This window comes from Chelmon rostratus, chromosome 5 (genome assembly GCF_017976325.1).
Source record: "Chelmon rostratus isolate fCheRos1 chromosome 5, fCheRos1.pri, whole genome shotgun sequence".
In the NCBI taxonomy this organism is placed as follows: Eukaryota; Metazoa; Chordata; class Actinopteri; order Chaetodontiformes; family Chaetodontidae; genus Chelmon; species Chelmon rostratus.
Genome location: NC_055662.1, coordinates 21,116,794 through 21,137,115, shown reverse-complemented (window position 1 = coordinate 21,137,115; position 20,322 = coordinate 21,116,794). Strand labels below are relative to the sequence as shown.

General features: G+C 44.1%; 2 protein-coding genes across 3 annotated transcripts; both read right to left on the bottom strand.

The window, feature by feature from the left end:
- Positions 1 to 339: 339 nt before the first annotated feature.
- LOC121606659 (eukaryotic translation initiation factor 4E-binding protein 1-like) lies at positions 340 to 3,342 on the bottom strand. Its single transcript, XM_041937123.1, has 4 exons — positions 3,207 to 3,342; positions 2,917 to 3,086; positions 1,502 to 1,693; positions 340 to 1,001 (listed from the first exon to the last, which is right to left on the bottom strand). The coding sequence occupies exons 2-4, from the start codon at positions 3,050 to 3,052 to the stop codon at positions 970 to 972; spliced, it is 360 nt and encodes a 119-aa protein (XP_041793057.1). The 5' UTR covers positions 3,053 to 3,086; positions 3,207 to 3,342; the 3' UTR covers positions 340 to 969.
- Positions 3,343 to 7,354: 4,012 nt separating this feature from the next.
- Positions 7,355 to 20,312, bottom strand: LOC121606247 (ankyrin-1-like). Of its 2 annotated transcripts, XM_041936447.1 has the most exons (7): positions 20,285 to 20,312; positions 14,075 to 14,717; positions 13,464 to 13,812; positions 10,860 to 10,943; positions 10,384 to 10,536; positions 9,035 to 9,133; positions 7,355 to 7,774 (listed from the first exon to the last, which is right to left on the bottom strand). In XM_041936447.1, exons 1-6 carry the CDS (start codon positions 20,292 to 20,294, stop codon positions 9,062 to 9,064), a joined length of 1,311 nt encoding a protein of 436 aa, XP_041792381.1. In that variant the 5' UTR covers positions 20,295 to 20,312; the 3' UTR covers positions 7,355 to 7,774; positions 9,035 to 9,061. The 2 variants fall into 2 exon arrangements, with proteins under 2 accessions (XP_041792381.1, XP_041792383.1); XM_041936449.1 differs by lacking the exons at positions 13,464 to 13,812; positions 14,075 to 14,717; positions 20,285 to 20,312 and adding an exon at positions 11,940 to 12,406.
- Between the last annotated feature and the right edge of the window lie 10 nt (positions 20,313 to 20,322).

Genomic DNA, 20,322 nt, shown 5'->3' with positions numbered 1-20,322 from the left:
AGCCCTCTCCTGCTCTGTGGGCGTCAATCATTTTTAATTTTCAGTGAGCTAGGCGGCTGCTTATTGGAGCACATGGCTGCTGATTGTTGGGACAAGGTTCGAGGAGTCAGAGTATTTGTATTGCACGCCACTGTAGCTCAGTCGTGGTCATCAAATCTGTCTAATTTTGTCCTGGAAATAACAAACGGCTTCTTTTATGGCTGCTTGTGCTTTCAGATGGCACAGTCCAAGAGAAATGTGTATTCAGACCAGTGAACCAATGAACATGAAGACCTTACCCTGATTACTGTAAAAGTACAATCCACTGACTCAAGAGCAGCACACAATTAACATGGGGAGCTGTTTGCTTTAATGGTGTTTGCTTTAATGCCTCGTCACCCTACAAACCGTGTGAAAATCTGTTTCAAAATTTGATCGACAAAAGTATGTTTTACATTCTCTGTATGACACTTCAGGTGAAGATCGACAAATTATACAGTATCTTGAACAGTTCAAGGCAATATCTGAAGAGAGGTGTCAGGAAATGTGTGGAAATAAAAGCACATCAAGTGACAAACCCTTCTGGAATGGTTAGACAGTATAATTTCAATTTCATTTCTTCTTTTTTTCCACATTGATCTTCATTTTCATTAATTTATCTCAGTTCTAATGGATGAGGCTTTGTTGGTGTTAAGCACTTCTCAGTGTTGATTTTAAACTTGTAGCCACTACAGGAAGGCACACTTCGTTACACATAAATCAGGTTTAAGCCTTGAGGCAGACAGAAAATATTCCATTACAGATTTGTTCTGGGCAAAACAAGCAAATGAGAATGCTGAAGACAGACTTTAAAACACTGACACTGGAGATACTGAAGGCGAAGCGCTGTCTTCATGGAATGGATGATGGGGAAAGAGAAGATGCTCCTGAGCCTCTCTTCACAGCGTCTCATTGACAAGTCTGACATCTTAATACTCGTCCCAGGAGCACCTAGATGTCCATTTCAAACTGCGAGTCATCACCTTAAATAAAAAAGACAAATATTTCATTCATATAATAATATTTCTACCTGTCTCATATTTGTTCAGGAGAACTTATGTCATTAGCAGGTAAAATATTGTTAAAATACATCTGGCTGTGGTCACAGAAATAACAACTCTAAAATAAGCATGTGTTGTGCAATCTGCATGAAAAATATAACCTGCTTCTTACAACTTTCAACTGAAATTAATGTTGACAGGACTCCACCCTTGGTTTTGTAACCATTACAAGGCCTTCTAAGGAGAAATCAGTTAATACGGACGCAGTCTCAGACTGAACAATAAAGCGAAGCGAAAAGGCAGCAATGACTTTCTTGCATCTTATGTTCAAACATCCCAACTGGCTTCTATCATGCATGAAGGACAGAGAATGGCAGCAAGGTGGCAACAGTTTTACCAGCACTGCAGTTGAATCTAGGACTGAATCCTTCACTCAAAATATTCCAGCCACCCTGTGATGTTTGTCTGAGGTGTGAACATACCAGTGTTGCTGCAATCGGGAGAAGTGATGCTGTTGTTGTTCAGTAGTTCTCCATTATGGGCCTTCTCATTGGTGTCTCTGGAGGGAGGACTGGTCACCCCTGGAATTTTGGGCAGACCCTGCGGAGGAGTCTTGGCCACCGGAGAGCTGCGACACTCCAGCAGGAACTTTCGGTCGTAGATGATCCTGGTACCTTTAGTGTGAAGAGGCAGGAAAACAACCACCTTCAATCATGCTCAACCATTACTGGCTCAGCCAGCATTCATCATATTCACGCAGGTGTGCATTTTAACAGGACCCTTGTCATCATTACTCTGCTGGTTCGCTCATGCAATGCACTGTTCATCACCAATACCTCCTCCTTAAGTGGAAAGATTTTGGTATTGTTGATGTAACTGAAATGTAATGGCCATATATGTGTATACTAAGGGATGTCAAGTTTGCCTTATTGCTGCTCTGATTTTATGGAGCTCCCTCAGTGGTCAGAGCATTTCCCATCAAATCTAAACATATAACCCACTAGAAATAGTCCATTACTCGATGTATCTTCTGACCGAACTCAGTTTGGGTACTGCCATTTTATGCTACACACTAAAACCATTAAAATAACAGAATTAGGCAATTAAATGCTGAGTAAAAGAAGTGATGTGTCTTGTGCTAAGTGTATCAATGTGCATAAATCAAACCTTGTTCATATTAAATAAAGATTGAAAATACATTTTTGGCATGTCTTGTGCATCAGCTTTGCACACACACACACACACACACAATCTGCAAGGGAGGTGCTAATGACGCCACGTGATCAACAACAACCAATCAGAAGATGGCAAGGTGTTTTTGTTTATATCCTGCGGTTAACCTGACTTGATGTGCTACAGATCAAACGACCACTTAGAACGTGCTTAACAAAAATCAAGTAACTCACTCAGTAGTTAAAGCACACTGGAAAGCACCAATCACAGTGTTAGTTGTCGGTGACGTATGGCCACGAGCATCATTAGCAGCAGCAAACAGAGGGTGTCGCTAATGTTTCGAGATCAGCTGATAAAGCCCTCAATAAAAAAACGCAAACACATTTCAGTTACTGAGAAAGCGGTAGTATAAGTCTACATCACCCACATGCATCGGAGCACACATACTTTACTGCTCCAGAGTCAGTTATTCTTGTCGAACCCGTTCTCATTTCAAACACATGCTAGCTAGCGTTAGCGGTTAGCTTTAGCAGAGCTAGCAGCTGGTTCTGCATAGTGGCGTTTGACAGCAACCGACCTCATGGAGTTAGCCTGAGCGTGCCCTGCACTCACTGACAATGCAGCTGTCTGGAGTGAAGAAGACTACAAATAATGTATGGCCGTAGCTAACAGCACGTCTCTTCGGCACATACAAGTCCACACGATGTATAACTACAGTTCGTACCACCCGGGGTTGTGCTGAACAGCGTCCCTCCGGGAGTCGTGGAGTAGTCATGGGGCATGTGCGCCGAGTCGTTGATGGTCACCCTCCTGGTCGACGGGATGGCCTTGGCAGTGGTCTTCTGGCAGTCAGTGGACATCTTCTCTCAACTATAATTAACTAAAACTAGCTAACTAAATAACATGAAACAGGCAGAAAGTCTCGTTTTGAAAAAACAAAGCCACGTCGCGCCTGTTACAGATATTGCTTTGGCTCAACAGAATGGCTACCTTCGGATAAATAAAAATAAATACCTCTTTTTCATAAGTGCAAATGATGAAAGGTAGTATCTTAATATGTCACATTACAACATGCAGTCTCTCACACACACAGAGTTTCCAGGTTCTTTGTTAAAAGGACCTGAGAACACGCTCCTCCGCTTCCACTCACTCTCCACATGCACACAAAACAACACAGACAAGCTGCAGAGGAAAATGCTCCCGAGGTGCACAAAACGAGCCTACAACGCCCCCTGCTGGCACACAACGTCTGTGCAATGGCTACACAGAGCTCAACACTTACTCTGATGGAATCATCAGCTTGTTTTCAAACGCATATTTAATAGATGCATGCCATCATATAGCTTATGATTTCAAAGGTCGTCTAAGACAAATTAGGCTAAAGGACCAATTCAACTTCCAGTTTACATTTTAGCCTTACTCTGTGACAAACACAAGCATTAGCTACTGGTTCTGTAGAACTGCATTTATTTAATGAATACTGAAAATGGATAAATTACTCATCTTACCATGTTTTACAGACTACCCACTGGTGCATTCATTTGTCTATTTTTATGTGTGCTGTTGCAGACCTTAAAAGAGTAGTAACCATTACGTTACACGTTTGGTACTTTGTTGAATGTGAAATAAGATGTAATCATTCATAAGACTGCTCAGCAGTATGCACAGGACACAGCCTGGGCCAGTTCAGCACATTTGTGACACTTTGTGCAAATCTGCAGCATGGTCAGGAGTTGAGTGCACGTGGATTAAGTGTCCCACACAAAAGTATACACACTATACACAAAGACATTTCATTTCTTTATTAATTTTGTAAATGTTGAGCTGGTGTACAGAGTAAATTGTCAATAGATGTCCTCGGATTTGATTGGATTAAAAGGCTTTTACATTTATATTTTAAATTCATGTTTGACTCTCCATAACAATAAAAAAGCAAACAAAACAGGTTAAAATACCCACAAGATCCCTATTTATCCCCAGGTTGCAGGCATTACCCAGAACTCAACAGTCTCTTGGTAGCTACAGCTGTATGATGCTAAAAGTACATCCATAACATAACTAGAATCCCATTTGACAAGTAAGGGTGCATAGCATTCTAAGTAAATATATATATATATATATTTTCATATATTTCATATATATATAGCCTTTTATGTTAAAAACATTTTCTGTGCATGTGCGCCGTTGCATTCCTTAGTATTGAGTAATATGCTATTGCGTTAATAATGTCTTCAATCCATTCTAAAGGAATATACACGTGTTCTCTAGTTTTTGCAACAGTTAATATTTTTGCATGAACTTGGTGCATGGCATCATCTCAGTAGTCCCTCAGTGCAGGGCTGAATTTTTCTGTTATGACCACTCCTCCCTCTGCTTGCACTTAGTCGGACTCCTCCTTTCAAACCGCGTTCAGACTGTCACCATGTGGAAGCCTTAGAATCGGCTCAGCCTTGTATTTGGTAAAGGGGGGTAGAAATTAGGGGAAGGTTGTGTTGAGGAAAAATGCTTGTCATCTTGAAAGACTAGCCGTCGGAGCCACCAAGCCTCCCCACAACTCCATCTAACTTCAGAGTGCTCCCCCTTATTGTCCTTTCATCAGACCCCCCCCACACCCCCTCTGCTCCAACCTTGACATCAGCAGTGGTTTTGTAAGCGGCCCCTGCTTCAGAAACCAACCCAAGCATATGAGCCCTTAGAGAGCAAACCGTATGCTATAACACAAGGGGTAATACACCATTACACTGCTGTGTAATCTTTATTGACATCTAACTTTTTGTGGTTATTAAAAAAGATAATAAAATAGAAATAATATCTGATGAAGGGATATTTGTTAAAGTGTCCAAAACCTATTTGAGGCTTCTCTCTTTAAATCTCTCCTCTTACATGATTTGTATGTATGTTTGCAATGAATGTTAGTGATCGACAGCAGATAAAGTCGAAACAACAGAGTGAAAAACTTATCGTCTGCTAAAGCACAGAGTCAACACAGATGACTACTTTACAACAGGACTTACAGTTCACCAAGACCTTACATTCATCATCTCTGGCTGTGAAGCCGTACTAAAACACTTATTGATGGGTGATTATTGCAACGTTTTTTGTGTGTGACTTACATATTTTTCCATAATAAAGCATCCACTGTGTAACATAACGTTTGAAACAAATGCATGTAGGTAAATTGATATCATGTGAGATGGCACGCTTATTGAGGTAAATCAACTTTAAAAAAACATGTGAACTAGAATTACACGTATAATCTGAGAGCCTCTGCTCTTTGTCCATTTGCAATATTACTTCCTGTGATATTATCACAACTTCGACATGTCCCAATGTCTAGGACTGAATACGTGATATTAAAATCACACACGCAAACACACATACAGTAGGATTTCTCTCAAGGTGCATATGAATGTCATTCAGGTTTAAAAACTATGATTACACCTACATTCCCTGATGAGTAACGCAAACAGACACTGGGCACTTTGCAGATGGGATGGCTGGTATGCAGTCACACCAGTATTCGCCCAATCTTGGTGTAAAACTTAATCTTTTTATTTTCTAGAGAGGCAAAGTGATAAATGTGGGATACTAATGTACTGACATCATTTCCGAGTGGAGCGAGGAGTAGCCTAAAGCTGTGATCAACAGATCGAAAGCCCGATCTTAGGAAGAACGTGAACTATGATCCTAAAGTCCTGTCTCTCTGTCACACTCAAACACACACCCAAACACACTCACGCAAACACTCCTTTCCTTTTGTAAGCAGTTATTGCTTCTTCTGAAGTACAGTTAAGACAGTAAATCATGAAAAAAAGGACAAAAAGGAGTGAAACAAGAGACACGCTTCGGGAAGGGTCAGGCTCACAGTTGCGGGTCAGTTTTACAGTTTCTCATCACAGTGATTGGTGACTGACTGTCTTTGCTACACTCCTAAGAATTGCCAAGGAGACAAACATCAAAGCTCAACACGTCCTCGACCCTCCACACGACACTTTCCTTTCTCCAGCTGACTCGTCATCTCTTACCCAGTCAAACCAGTGCTACATTATTACTAGCATTTCAGCTACTTTACCCTCATCGAGTGACATCTTCTGGTGGCGGTGGTGGTGGTGAGATGGTGTATAAGTGCACCTCATGTGTGGTGGTATTATATGCTGCATGATGAGGTCAATCAGACACTGCTGAAGGTGGGATCCTGCCCCCTGCTGGAGGCGGGCAGGACTGCTACATCTACTCTGAGAGGCTGACTGGAGGGGCGAGGGGGTGAGGGGTGGAGGTAGGGCGATAAGGGCAAGATTGAGAGTGAAGACTGGCATTGTGATTTTGGCTCAGACGGACATCTGATTGACACAAAACCTCACAAGGATACAGCACACTGGGGACAAGAAGACGCAGAGGAGTGGGATGGTTGAGTAGGTTAAATCTCGTCATAATCTGTCACTCACCACTTGTCTCATTGTCACCCTCTCCGCAAGGCAAACCACTCTGAGGGGAGGTCGGGGAGGCAGGTTCACTGCAGAAACCTGCCCCCCAAAGCTCAAAAACCCACAGCTCAGTGTATGACATGAAGCATGTCTTCCCTCTACAGTTTGACATGTCAAAAGCAAAGGGCGGAAAGCACATGAACAGCACAAAGAAACAAACAACCTGACACACAAAAATCCGACGTTTAAAACAGGCAGAGCGACACAACATTTGTATGTTCTTGTACCCACAAAGATCTCAAGATATATAGAATAATATATAGGTTCGGAACAAACGAACCAAACGAGAAAAACAGGGAGGAAATTGTCATGTACCTGAAACAGCAGCATCAGTGGCATCGCAGAGGGATCTTAGAACATAAACAACACACGTAACACACAGTCACGTAGAGCATTTTAGTGCATACGATATTATGTACAACACCGATATCCTTGGGTGATAATCGTAGCTTTACTGGACTTTGAGAGCACTGGGACAGGTTTAAAACTAGTTTGTGATGCTCTTAGCTGGAAGAGTGTGGCAGGGAGGAGGGGGAGTAACCTGTTGCCTAGAGATGATGTGATTCTCAGTATTTTTGTCTCCCTTTTTTGACTGATAAACTTTCCCCTGTCGGTTTAGAAAACGGGCCAGCGATTGACCATACCCCACAATGCATGCCTGTCCCACACAGCAGTGTCTCCTCCCCATCCCTCCCCACCCGTTTACCCTCCCTTGTATTCCCTCAGTATTTGTAGTTAAAGACAGGCCATGCGGCAGCAGTCACTCATGCTGATACAGATAACAGGAAGCACGTTTTGGTTGCTAGTTTTTTTTGTTTGTTTGTGTTTGGTTTTTGTTTTATACGAAATCATGCTTCTAGCCTAGTAGTAGATGTTTTTTTTCCCATGGTTTCTTTAAAAAAAAAGGTAATAAAAACTACAAGTAAATCCGTATCCTTCTCTTCCGGTGCGTGCTGTGGTTGTCATAGCGTTGGCGTCTGTTGCCCTTCATTTCTGTCTGTCTGCCTTTTTATGTATGTTCTTCCTCCTGTCAGCTGCTGCTGGTCATGTGTCCATGTAGGATGGTTTTGGTGAAGGGGTTGAATCCTGCGGAGAACTCTGTGGAGAGAGGAAAACAGGCAGATTTAGGACAAGCTACACCTTTGTCTTGCTGCAACTGACAAGAGCAAAAAACATGCAAGCTGCAGTAAGTCATTGCAAATGTGAGTGTTTCTGAGTCAAAGATATGTACACTGCTGTATGTAGTAGGCCCTGGCCTTGGCTAAACTGTCCATCTTTGAAATTCCCTTCAATCGATGCCCATATATGGCCCAGATTCCTCTCTAATTTTAATCAGTTTAATTGTAACACTCTATAAAACACATTAGTTCTGCAGAGGCATTCATGCAAAAATGGTTGGCAAAAGTGGTTTAACATTCAGTAATGAGTCGCTTGAAATATCAGTAATCTCAGGAATGTCATGGCCTTTACGTTAGAAAGGGCAAGTCAAACACACACACATATGCACACCCACTCACCCACACACACACACACACACCACTGTGGCTCCAGATAGCAATTCACAGGACAACTGGCCTTGCAGCTTTGACCTTGAGAGCTGTCACATTGCAAGATCCTTTTTGGTCGCTTGCTTTGCTGAGTGCACATTGTGCCAACTCTTTTTCCAGCTTGTCACGACATGCATGAAGAAATAAACTGGCCTGACATTATTTCTTGCAGAACAATAACAATCTATTTGCATAAAACTTGTGTTGTCCATGTGTATGACATCATATTGCACAACTGGCCATTTTGAATACAGAAACATATATTTTACGCATTAATTACATATTATAGATAAATAATGATCATACAAAGAAGGTAATTTAAACAAAGAAATATAAATTCTGTGCCCAATACATTTAGCTGCATGTTTGCTATTATTCACAAATTTAAGTCCTTACATCTGAAGCAAACATGACAAAGCATTTTCCAGAAGGCAAGCAGCTTAAATTTCTATCGCTAAGGTTGTGAACCCTGAAGAAATAGATACTGTGTTTCTTCTAAAGCTCAAAAAGAAAATTACTGGGAAATTAAGTATCACTTCAGGTTTATATTGATATGTTTTACTCCATATAATCTGCATTAATTACAAAATAGCCAAGACTGTCAGGCATAAATGTTTTTTTTCCTTCTTTTTTGTGTGTCCTTTACATTTTAACCATTTGTTGAACTGAAGTGTAATTTTGCTGTGCCAGCATCACATTACATACCATTAGTATTTAATTAAAGGTACATTCAGATGCATTTAATCCAGAGAGACTGGATTAAATGGTCTAGCCCACAGGTCAGAAGAGGCACTGTGGGTCAGTCCCGTACCTGCGGGGACGCAGCACTCAGTCTGCCTCACTGCTTAACTCTCCGCAGACTGGCACATTTCACTATCTGAGCACCTTTCTTCACATCCACAGTATCGGGCTACATCGGGGGGAGAGGTTGGCGGCAGACAAGGATTGAGAAGAGGTGGGATGACAGGAGCAGAACAGGAGGTTGAGGGAGTGTTAGTAAAGGAGAGTTAAATAAGGGGATGTGACAGGAAGAAAAAGATGAGGAGGGAAAAGAGAAAGGAAGAAAATAATGGCACAAGAAAAACAAAGAGGAGATGTAATAGAAAAGTAAGAGACAAATAAGTGACAGGAGAGGAAAAAGGGGGAAAAACAAAGAAATTATGTATAAACAGTCAAACAAGGACAGAAGTGATGGATGGCAGTTGGAAAGACAGTTGAAGATAAGAGGGCATCAGAAACATCTACAGTCTTTTGGATTCAGAGCAGACCTGAGTCAAATAGTACTTAGAAACACATTTCTGAAATGATTTCTTGATGGATGAGATTCGATCACATAAGACAATAAACAAAGTGCAAGAATCTTCTGAATTATCTTGATGAGTAAAACCCCAATCCTGCAGGTAAAGCAAAAAACTTAAAAAGATTGTAAATAATATATGACCAGCTCAGATTCAGAGAGCCTTACAGGTTCGAGTGATACAGCACACAGTCAAAGTTGAAGGACTATAAACTTTAATGAAGGCAAAAATGACACAGGCGGAGGGGACAGAATGTAAAATGTAGCCACCGCAAGGAGCCACAATCACTTCATTCAGTCATTAATGTGCAAGAAACAAACATGTGGCATGTAGGTGCGGCTTTGTGAGGCCTAAAATGATGAACCCAAAGCAACCAGTGCAAAGTGGACTCATTTGTTCTTCTTGCATGCTTAAGATGAACATGTGGCAATAATGTCTGGGTGGAGATTAATGTACCCAAAGGTCAGCAATCAAACAATTAACCATCCAAACTTGGCACTCAATCTTCACTAGCGATTTTGCACTGACACAATAAAACAGGGCTTTTGCTTTTAAGATCATGGGAACACACTGTGTTCTCAGCCTGTAATACTGAAGCTCATGCAGGCTAAGCTACTCAGGGACTGTCGGAATATGCCTGGCAAACCACGATGAGATGAGACTTTGAAGCTCACCGCTGCACAGAGTCCCCTGTTCACTATAAACTAGCTGCTACACAGGTGGCGTTCAGCTGTATCATCTGATCTGATTCAGTCCGTTTGGGTGTTAAGTGCTCCCTGCACATCTTAGCTAATAACGGGAGCCTCAGGTGTTGCAAGGCCTCACAGGCCAACAGAGAGCTGTCTGCAGATCAGAAGCCCACCTTGCTGCTGTCCCGGCCCAGGATGGCGTAGCTCATGAACTGCTCAGCATCAACCTCCAGCTCGTTGGCGTCCTGCAGAGAACCCTCCAGGCTCACATCCTGAGCCCCCTCCTCACCTGAACCCTTCCCTCTGCGCACAACCTTACGCACAATCTATCACAAACGCACACAGGAGGGTGGGAGAGAGTGATGGATGGAGGCAGAGAGTGGGAATGAGGCAGTGAAAAGACAGTTGGTGAAATAAAGAAATAGTTATGGAGAAAGTTTATAAAAAAAGGAAATCGAATAATTTTTGGTGCACATACAGTTTATCCATAGTGTAATGTCGTATGTGATGAACGCTGATGAGCTTGATTTTGCAATGATTATTAGTTAATAATCATTGTGTGGGGAGGTGCTGAGTGAGTATTGTGACACTGACATGGGGGAAAGAAACACTAGTTTAAGGATAAAAAAAAACTGCTGAGATGGCTGACCTTTTTTGTGACAATGTTTCCATGTTCATCCGTGAACTGTTCCTCGCTTACTTGCTCCCCTGGAAGATCTTCAACCTCATCGCCCTGCGGACAGAAAAGCATTTATACCCTTAAATAACACGTTTTAAAGAAACCATAAGCTGCGCTTCCTTCTTCTTGAAGGTGCTGGACTTGTAGCGTACCTGCTACCATGATGCGACCCCTCAAAGCATAAAAAGCTAAGTAAACTCTGAATGATGGAAATGAAATTAGCACCCAGTAAATTGTGGATCTGGCATGCTGAAACAGCTGTCACTGCAGTGTAATTATTTGCATGCCATAAACCTCTCCACTAATTGGAAACACAGAGAAGCAGATGAACGACAGATGGGTGAAGGGTTAGAGGTCGTTTGTGGAAGCAAGTAAATCCAACAGCTAGAATCCATGGACTTCACTAATGTTTCTTAGTGACACTTATAATTACAGTTCATGAAGTTCGTGACAATGCTGTTACAGCCCCTAATAATTTGCAGCATGTCTGCACAGCTATTTATAAGCAAGAAATTTCTGCAGTCGGAGAAGCAAGAAGAAGGGCCAGCAGAGACGGTGTAGACCTGAATTAAACATGTCAATATTTGTGTTGGCGTTGACGAGGTCTGAGGTACAGTAGGGAGGAAAATGAGTCCAGGAGGCTTTTTAATAGAACTAGAGTCCAAACTTGTTGAGGCCAAGACAATCTATTTACATCCGTAACAGCAGGAGATAAATTTAGCCACATTGGCACAGCAATTTGACGGTGATTTAAAAAAATCAAACAACTGGAGGATGAGCTATTATTATTGTATTGTATTGGTTTGATCCAGGTTTTGTCACTGTCATACACATTTCCTCATGTGCACAGTGTCCTGAGTTAATCCTCACTGCCCCTCATGTCAAATCATTCACCCTCAAACCACCACAAACCTATCCTGCCTCACTCCAGCTTTTGGTCAAACACACTTTCACCAAACAGCATTTTCTCCCTCTCTCTTCCGTCACTGTCGTTTTCCAGCCTGTAAATCCTATCTCCAAAAAGTCAGCCCTCTGTCCCTCTCTTTGTACCTTGAGGATGACTCTGCGGCGGACCACTCTGGTGGTGACGTTCTCCTCTTCGTCGGCCACTCCCTCGACCTCGCCGAGCTCGCGGTCCAGCTGAGCGTGTATGTAGGTGAGCACGGACCGCACAGAGCCGCTGGCTATGTGGAGGACGTTCTGACAGCTGATGACCAGGAAAGCCAGCAGCACGAAGCTGAAGAGCAGCTCTGTCACCAGGGCCCACATCGCCCCGCTCTGATCGCCAGCTAATCAGCACAGAGGAACACAACAACAGGCTCCCTCGGCCTTCGGTGACTCCTGCTTCCCCACGCAGCGCTTCTCCCAGCTGAGACGAAAGGTAACAGCTGCAGCCTTCTGTCACGGATTCAGTCGCAGTTTGGTTGTTTGTCTTTCAGTTCATGTCGGTCCTCCATTAGCCGGGGCGGTGGGCCCTTCCCTCGGGTCTCTGTTCCTTCTCCTTCCCGCTGTCAGGTCAGGAGTACGCACTCAATGACATCAAATCCAAGCAAAAGCAACCCTGGGAGGCTGCTGTTCCCACCTCTCTCTCTTTCTGACCATGTGATCTGTGGGCTTTAAATACCTCAGGCTACTCCAGTGTGGCTCTGTGGTAGGAGCTCTAAGAAAGTTGCCCCCTGACTTTCTTCAGGTGCTCACACTTAAACTACAAACTACTTCTCATCCACACAGTCTAGTGCGCACATTTCCTCAAAAAGCATATCACAATTATAGAGCAGTGAAACACACCGCATCCAAATGCTGCAAAAGCTAAAGTGAGACTGAACCGAGCTCCTTCAGTGTGAACCAAAAACAACAGCAAGCAAACAAAGGCCCTACAAGCAACAGTCTATTTCTGCTCTCACACACTTTGACGGCTGAGACTGTCCTTTACAGTGTGATGTGGTGGTGTTGTGCCAGAAAGTTGACACGTGGAAACGACTGGGGTGGGGATCGCGTAACATGAGTTGGACGGTGAGAATGCTTGCTATATTTGGCCGGACATGCTGTTTGTGCCCATCTTGGGCCCGAGCCTCAGTGTGTTTGGGTGTGTGTGTGTGCGTGTGATTGTTTGCTGTATGTTTGTAGGATCTATCATGAATAATGACTAGATTTGAACTTAGGTCTGACTTCCAGGTGTGACTTCTAGGAGAAACCAGACCTGGATTGCCATGAAATTTTGTACAGACATTCAAAGTCCCCAGAGGATGAATCCTACTGACTTTAAAGATCACCTCATCTTTCCTCTGGCACCACGTGAGCTCGATGTTTGCGGCTCGATATAAAGTTTGGTACATGCATGCATGTATAGTTTATTATTATTGGATGTGGTTGGTGTACTGATGCTAGCATTTAGCTTAAAGCACCCCTGTGCCTAAGTACAGCCTTACAGAGCTGCTAGCATGGTTGTAGACTCCTGGTGTTATTAATGCTGATTCACTAAATGTTAAAAGTTTGTTGGCTTTCCATCACAACAGTTAAAGCCCATGCAACATTTATCACGCCTAGAGAGGAGGGGAGGAGCAGCACACTCACCTGGCCTTTCAGGCGCACGTCGTCCCAGGCCCTCAGCTCTGGTACCCTGTGTGGGAAACCCAAACCCTTCTCAAACGGCTGGGTACCCCTGAAGTGGCCCCGCAAGATCTCCGAGTGCCCCATGTCCCTCACCGGCTGAAGCAAGGCCTCCTGGGACACGTGGGACTGGTCTCCGTCCACGGCGTTACATACTGATGACATCATGGTGTCCATGGCCTGCCTGGGTTTAGGCTGATTGCCCACCCAGGCCTGTGTAGGGTCGGTGACAGGGATCCATCCCGGACCTGTCTGTTCCTGCAGGTAGGAAAGGAAAGAGCCTCCACCACCTCCGTTTCCACCATTATCTGACCTGGAAGGAAGGAACGGATCAATGTGAAGGTGGTACACGTAGTGTCCATGCTTACTCCGAGGAAAGTAAAACAACTTATCATGACCCCTTAGCATCACTTCCTCTGCAAGAAATGTTCAAAAAAGACTTCACCACTGACTCTCACTGACATGCAATAAAGATTAAAGAGATGTTAGCACAGATCTATTCTTCAGTTCTGCTGTGTTAGCGTAACTGTGACTTTGCAACGTCACCTGAGAGACAGACAAGGGGTCTGACTCACCTGTCTCCATTCCGATCTGCAACACAGCTCAGACCAGGTGACTCACTCAGCCGAGCATACACCCTTTGCTGTCCTGCAACAAGAGAAAGCCCTTCCACTGAGCCCGTCCCTCCTCTTCCTCCTCCTCCTCCAGCTCCATCTCCACCAGTCGTACTGGTGAACGCCGATGCCTCTGAACTTGCCTCTGACCCCTGACCATTGTTCAGCCCGTTAAGATTCATCCCAGCAATTGTGCCCCCAAGCGAGGCTGGCGTGGCAGTGCTGAGCGAGTCAACGCCCATCTCTGAATCGTCTTCGGGTAGCTCAATGGAGCCACTCAGCACCCCACCCCCTCCGCTGGCTGCGCTGGCCTGACTAGCCGGGCGACCCAGACTTCCGTACGGCAGCCCCAGCAGGCCTTCTGAATCGTCGGCATTGCTGCACTCCAGCGAGGAGTCCTCTACAGGCACCAGGGAGGGGCTGTTGCCTGAGGGCCACACCTGCACATCAGACATCTCCATGAGGGTGTCTTCTTCTGTGGTGGCAATGGGTGCACAGTCCAGACTGGAGACTTCCTGCCAGTAAGGCTCAGAACCCAGCGGGGAGGGCAGGCTGTACTGCATGGAGGCCGGTGAGAGAAGCTCTTCCTGCGCGAGCCCATAACCTGGAGCGAGACAGAGAGAGGCACACTGACACCCGGCCCCCCGCCTCGCTCCCCACCGCACCCCCACAGCACCGGGACCCTGGGAGGGGGTAAGCGCCCCTGCCCAGGAGCTGGGCATCTAGGGGTGGAGTAGAGGAGGCTGAAGGGACAAATGGGAGAGGAGTCAGGAAGGAGATAGGGGAGGGTCAAGACAATAGGAGCTGGAATAAAGGTGCAAGGAGCTTAAGACAAGAGAGCAAGGGCAGCTTTTAGAAGAGGGTTTGTCAAGCTCGATCAGCCAGCGCTGACGGTGAGAGCAGCAGCGGCAGCAGCAACAGACACAGCCAGACGGACTGAGAGACACTGACACTGAGGTTCGGACCCAGCAGTGACTGGTGCTGCTCTGCTGGCTGCCACCTGCGGGGAGACGGACAGGAATTACTGCCTCTGCCCCCTACCTGGGGCTGGGACACACACCTGTCCGGCAGGGACACACATGCCATAAACACACACTCTCTCCCTCTCTGTCTCGCACTGTCACACACACACACTCAGATATGCATGCATTCAAACCCACTCAAAGAACAGGCAGGTTAATATAGTTGTCAGGCTGGATAGCATGCACGCAGGCAATCTCATTCTCTCCTCACACACAAGTGCACACACACATCAGCTCACACCACACAGCTTCTCGCTCTCTCACATATATTTATTATAATGCATTCAATATAACACAGCTATATAAACATATAACCTATAGTACTGCTGATATTTGTGCAAACACATACACAGTAGACTTGATCTTCCTTCTGTTGTGAAAGTCACTTGGTGGCTGCCTCAAACATAAAATTGAATTAGTGTTTCAATTGCTGTTATTCAATCAATTAGTAAAACTGCACATTGTTGTGCTGTGGACTCAGGTCACTCCTACTTCAGCTGTCTTGAACACCCTTTGTAACAATATCTTATCTTTTTTTGTAAAGGCAGACTTGGCATGATAGCGCACAATGTCACAGCAGCAGGAATGCTTTTTTTTCCTTGAGATAATAACTGCATATTGCACAAAAAGAAGTATGAAGACTGCTCTTTTACTCTGTAAACATATATAGAATCTGCATTGTATCTGTCTTGTAACCTCATCATACTGAGTCACATATTCTTAAAACAGGTGAGTCGTTTATGTAAAAATTTTGATGAATGGCAATGCATGTAAAGCAAAGTGTGAGTGGCATGATGACTGTAACACTGCAGGATGTGTTACCAGGAGGTACATTAACCAGAGGATAAAACAGGGCGTACAGTATGTAGATAAGAGCAAGGGGACGAGGTGAGAAAGCGAGAGAGAGAGCGACTGTATATGCACACGGTACAGTGATGAGAAAACGGTGCAGAGCGTGGGGTGTAACTTGATTCATGGCTGGCAGGACCGCTGTTGAGTAGTGCTGAGAGTGCAGGAGATATTTGTGACACCAAGCAGCCAGAAAGACCTCTTGTCCTACTTTCTGCTTTCAGCCTCTGAACTGCTGTCTGCTACCTACAGACAACAGTAATAATAAATATATATATTTTTGGTATGTCTTATGAAGTCGTACGTTTTAAAAAACAAATATCAGCAGTAAAACCAGCCTCGACTGTGACTCTGGAGTTTTGTTGAGGAACTTCACATATTTTGTTGTACAATCATGATGAGTAAGGAGTTAAATATAAGTTAAAAATCTTGCTTACTTCTGTCAAAACAGAAGCTGCTGAGATATCTGCTTCATCAGGTCTCTTTGATTGCCCTGCATTATATCTGCGTATTACATGAGACCTTAAACAAGCCTGTAATCAAGTCATCTCTATATTATCTCTATTTTATGGATTACTTAGAGATGAAAACAGGAGCCATTAAACCTCAGCATGATTGAATATCTGACGAACGCGTTTTGGAACGAAAGTGCTGCACACATTCGTCTTGTGAGTGAGAGTCGTGGGATCAGGTATGTGTTGGACAGAAGGGTGTGGTGTTCACTGCATATCAGAGCTGGAACTGAAGCCACGATTATTGTATTACTATGAGAATGTGATGTTGCCTTGAATTTGTAAATGAACGAGTTTGTCAGCCCTCTCTCCCTCCATGTTAGTAGATGATGCAACAATGGTGAAAGAAGAGTTTTGGAAATGGAAGAAAATCAGGCGAATGAGTGAGTGTGAAATATGTAAAATGTGCGACTGCCTGACCCCCCTGATTGATAAAACAAAGCAATGAAGCTCACGTAAAGACACATGTAAAGGAAAGATGCTCATTTTGCAGATACACCTAAACAGTGATAGACTAGGCACATGTATATGGAAGACACAAAAGACTTATAGTATACAACATAAAACACACATAAAGGCGTTCACACCGATACACACAGACTAATTGATGAGTTCATATTAAACAATAAGCACATTTACAAAAAAGGGAGGAACAATATCAAATTGACCCTCGTACAACACTCATAAAGACAGTACAAACATGTATTTCACACAAAATAACCCATCAGATGGACACAGTTTACACAGAGAATCAGTGACATACAAAACAACCACAACATTCATACATGAACAGAGCAAACACAAGTCAGAGTTCACAAAAAAAGGTTTGTGGCCTTTTTTTTTACCCCCCCATGGGACGGATCACTGAGGAGGAACAGACAGACAGCAGGGTCATGCTCAGTGTGCATGCCATGCAGAGATATATGTCTGCCGGTCAGGCAGCATTAGTTTGAGTCGTCATCTCCAACAAGCCAACGTTACTCCTGCCCCTCATCCCGGTGTCACCATGCAAACACAGGGGGAGATGAGCGATGAAAGTCAGCCTCGTGCACATGCAGACAGGCCCGGGGGGCAGGGCAAGAAGGGATGGGAAAAGAGGGAAACGACAGAGTGGGAAAAAGAGGAAGGGAGGGCAGCAAGAGAGGAAGAGGAATAGAAAATAGAGTGATGGTCACAGACAGAAACAGCAAGAGAGAGCGAGGGTCACCTCCCCCCTCCCAGTGGGTGCTGAGTACACAGTCTGTGCGAGGGGTATCGGTCACAGAGCGGACACTTAAAAAGGTGGGGTTTTCAAGAGCACAAAAATAAAGAAAATGCACGACTGGTCGCAAAAAAAAGGAAAAAAGATAAAGATGTGGGTCAGAGGTCAACATGAGGTCGGCATGAGGTCAGAGTTCGGAGAGGAGTGAGAAGGAGGAAGAGTAGGACGGCTAGGCTGCAGATGACATGTCCAGAGAAACACAGAGAGAGGGACAGATTCACAGGGAATGAAAACAGGGCTCCCAAAAGGTCATTCAGTGCACCAACATTAGCCCTAAGAGACTCAAACTACTCCCCATGCAACCACAGGCAGAGAGACTTTAATGTCCCCTCACAGAAGTCTAAAAGGAGAGGTGTTACGCTACCATGCTCGAGTGTATTTCCTATCATCTAAGCTGGAAATCATCTTGAATAAACCTTGCTTACCTACAACAGAGGTGCACTAGAACTATGAGGGAAAACTGATGAGTAAAATCCGACAGACATTATTCTGACAAAAAGAGAGAAAGACAGGTGGAGAAAGATAGAATAAAGGCCGCAGTGTAACCGATTCCTCGACTCGGGCGAATAGTCTTTCAGCTTTTTCTCTGAAGCACCTCGAGTGAAAAACACTATTTTGATAAAAATAAGAAACAGACTTCTGTTATATGGAGGACTGAGCCGGACTTAAAGGTTCATCATCTTGGGAGACATACTTTTATGCTTTTGCTGCCGAGGGTTAGATGAGAAAATCGATGCCACTCTCATGGCTGTATGGTGAGTGTAAAGCTACCGCTAGCAGCTGGTTAGCTTAGGTTTGCATAAAGACTGGAAACAGGGAGAAACAACTAGCCTGGCTAGCACTTCACATCTGGTTTATTTAAGATGTGTAAAAACCCAACCTCTTGGCAGCGGCCAGTAACCGATTGCTAGCAAATGAGTGGAGAAGCTAGTTTTTTTCCAGTCTTTACGCTAAGCTAAGCTAAGCTAGCTCGCTGCTTGCGGTAGCCTCATTTTTAGCGTACGGACATCAGCGTGGTGTTGAACATCTCGTCTAACTTTCAGCAAGAAAGTGATTTAACAGCATTTCCCAAAGTGTCAAACTATTCGTTTAATATCAAATAACCTGTGAGACAAACTGAGAAATGAACTACTGAAAAATGAAGAAATACATCTGATGCACAAGGAAACTGAAGAACTTCACTGTCCACTGTCCGAGGGTGTGGCTTGATGGTTATTTTCAATTTCTTTGAGCATTTCTAGATTCATTTTTTTTATTTCTTTGCCTGTTTTATTTATTCATTGGATTATTCCTCAGATTATCTGGCCCTTTTATCCCTTCTTTTATTTACTGCCTAAAAAGTCAGCTTTGGTCCTTCATGTGGTTCTCACAGCACCTTTAGGATGCATTTAATCCAGACAGCAAATCATAAACCTCTTTGACACCCGTCACTACGGTCACTGTGAGATTAGCAGAAGACACAATATCCACGAACTCAAAGCGCCACCACGTTTTCACGCCGGACGTCAAAGCGGGAACGGCCTTTGGGAGGCAGGTAGCCAGACAGGTAGACAGACAAGACAGATACACGGTTATCAGATTCACTGCAGCTGTGATCTGAACGTCTCCCTTTTCACCCTTTGACCCTCATGGCCGTATCTCTATGCATTGTTACATCTCTGAGTATTGCTCCAGTTTTCACAGAACGGGACCCGTCACCTGTCGGACTGACTCATCGTCTGCACTGGATACAGAGAGGAGAAGCCAGTCCCAGTAAGAAGCGGAGCTCACACCAGCCCAGAGGTGAAAATGGAGTCAATAAGATGTAGAGTATGCATGTGTGAAGGAAACCATGAGTAAAAGGAGTAAAAGACTGAGGACTGACAGTTGGTAAGGAGGTCAGTTAAGTAGGCTATACTTACAGTATGATCTATGTGGACTGATCATGTATGACAATGTGTTGTTTTATAGACAAAATATCACACTAAAATGTCTCTAAAACGGGCAATAAAAAATCTTCATGTTATCATATACTGATGACTGGTTGAATTTTTTGACATGAGAACACAAAATAACAACAATTACAACAATAATAACACTAATATTATAACTACGAATGATAGGATACTTATCTCTACGTGGAGTGTTTTGCTATTCAGTAGGGGGGTCCTCGCAAACTCTGGAGAGTCAGCATTTAATCACGCTTTTTGTCTACTTCTCTCTACTTTCCATCACACTGAGTGAATATGCAGATGCACTACAGAGGTTGTAGTCGAGTAGGAGTGTCCTGAGTCCCCCTGCATGTTGCTGGGGTAAAGTCCTGCAAAAGTTTGACGTTTGTGGCAGCTTTCATACACAACAGCATCACGGGGAATAAATACAAAAACACGTGGGGAACACAGAGAATTCAGAGGGAAACAAATTTCACTTCGCCTTCAGGGCTTTTTCAGGAATGAGGAGGCATGTTTATTGGAAAGGTGGCTCAGGGTCAAGGCAAAAGGGACACGGGAAAGGGGCTGCATCGTGGGGTTTGGGAAGGGGAGCTTACCATTGGTCATACCAGGGGAGAGGTGCTCTCTCTCGTTG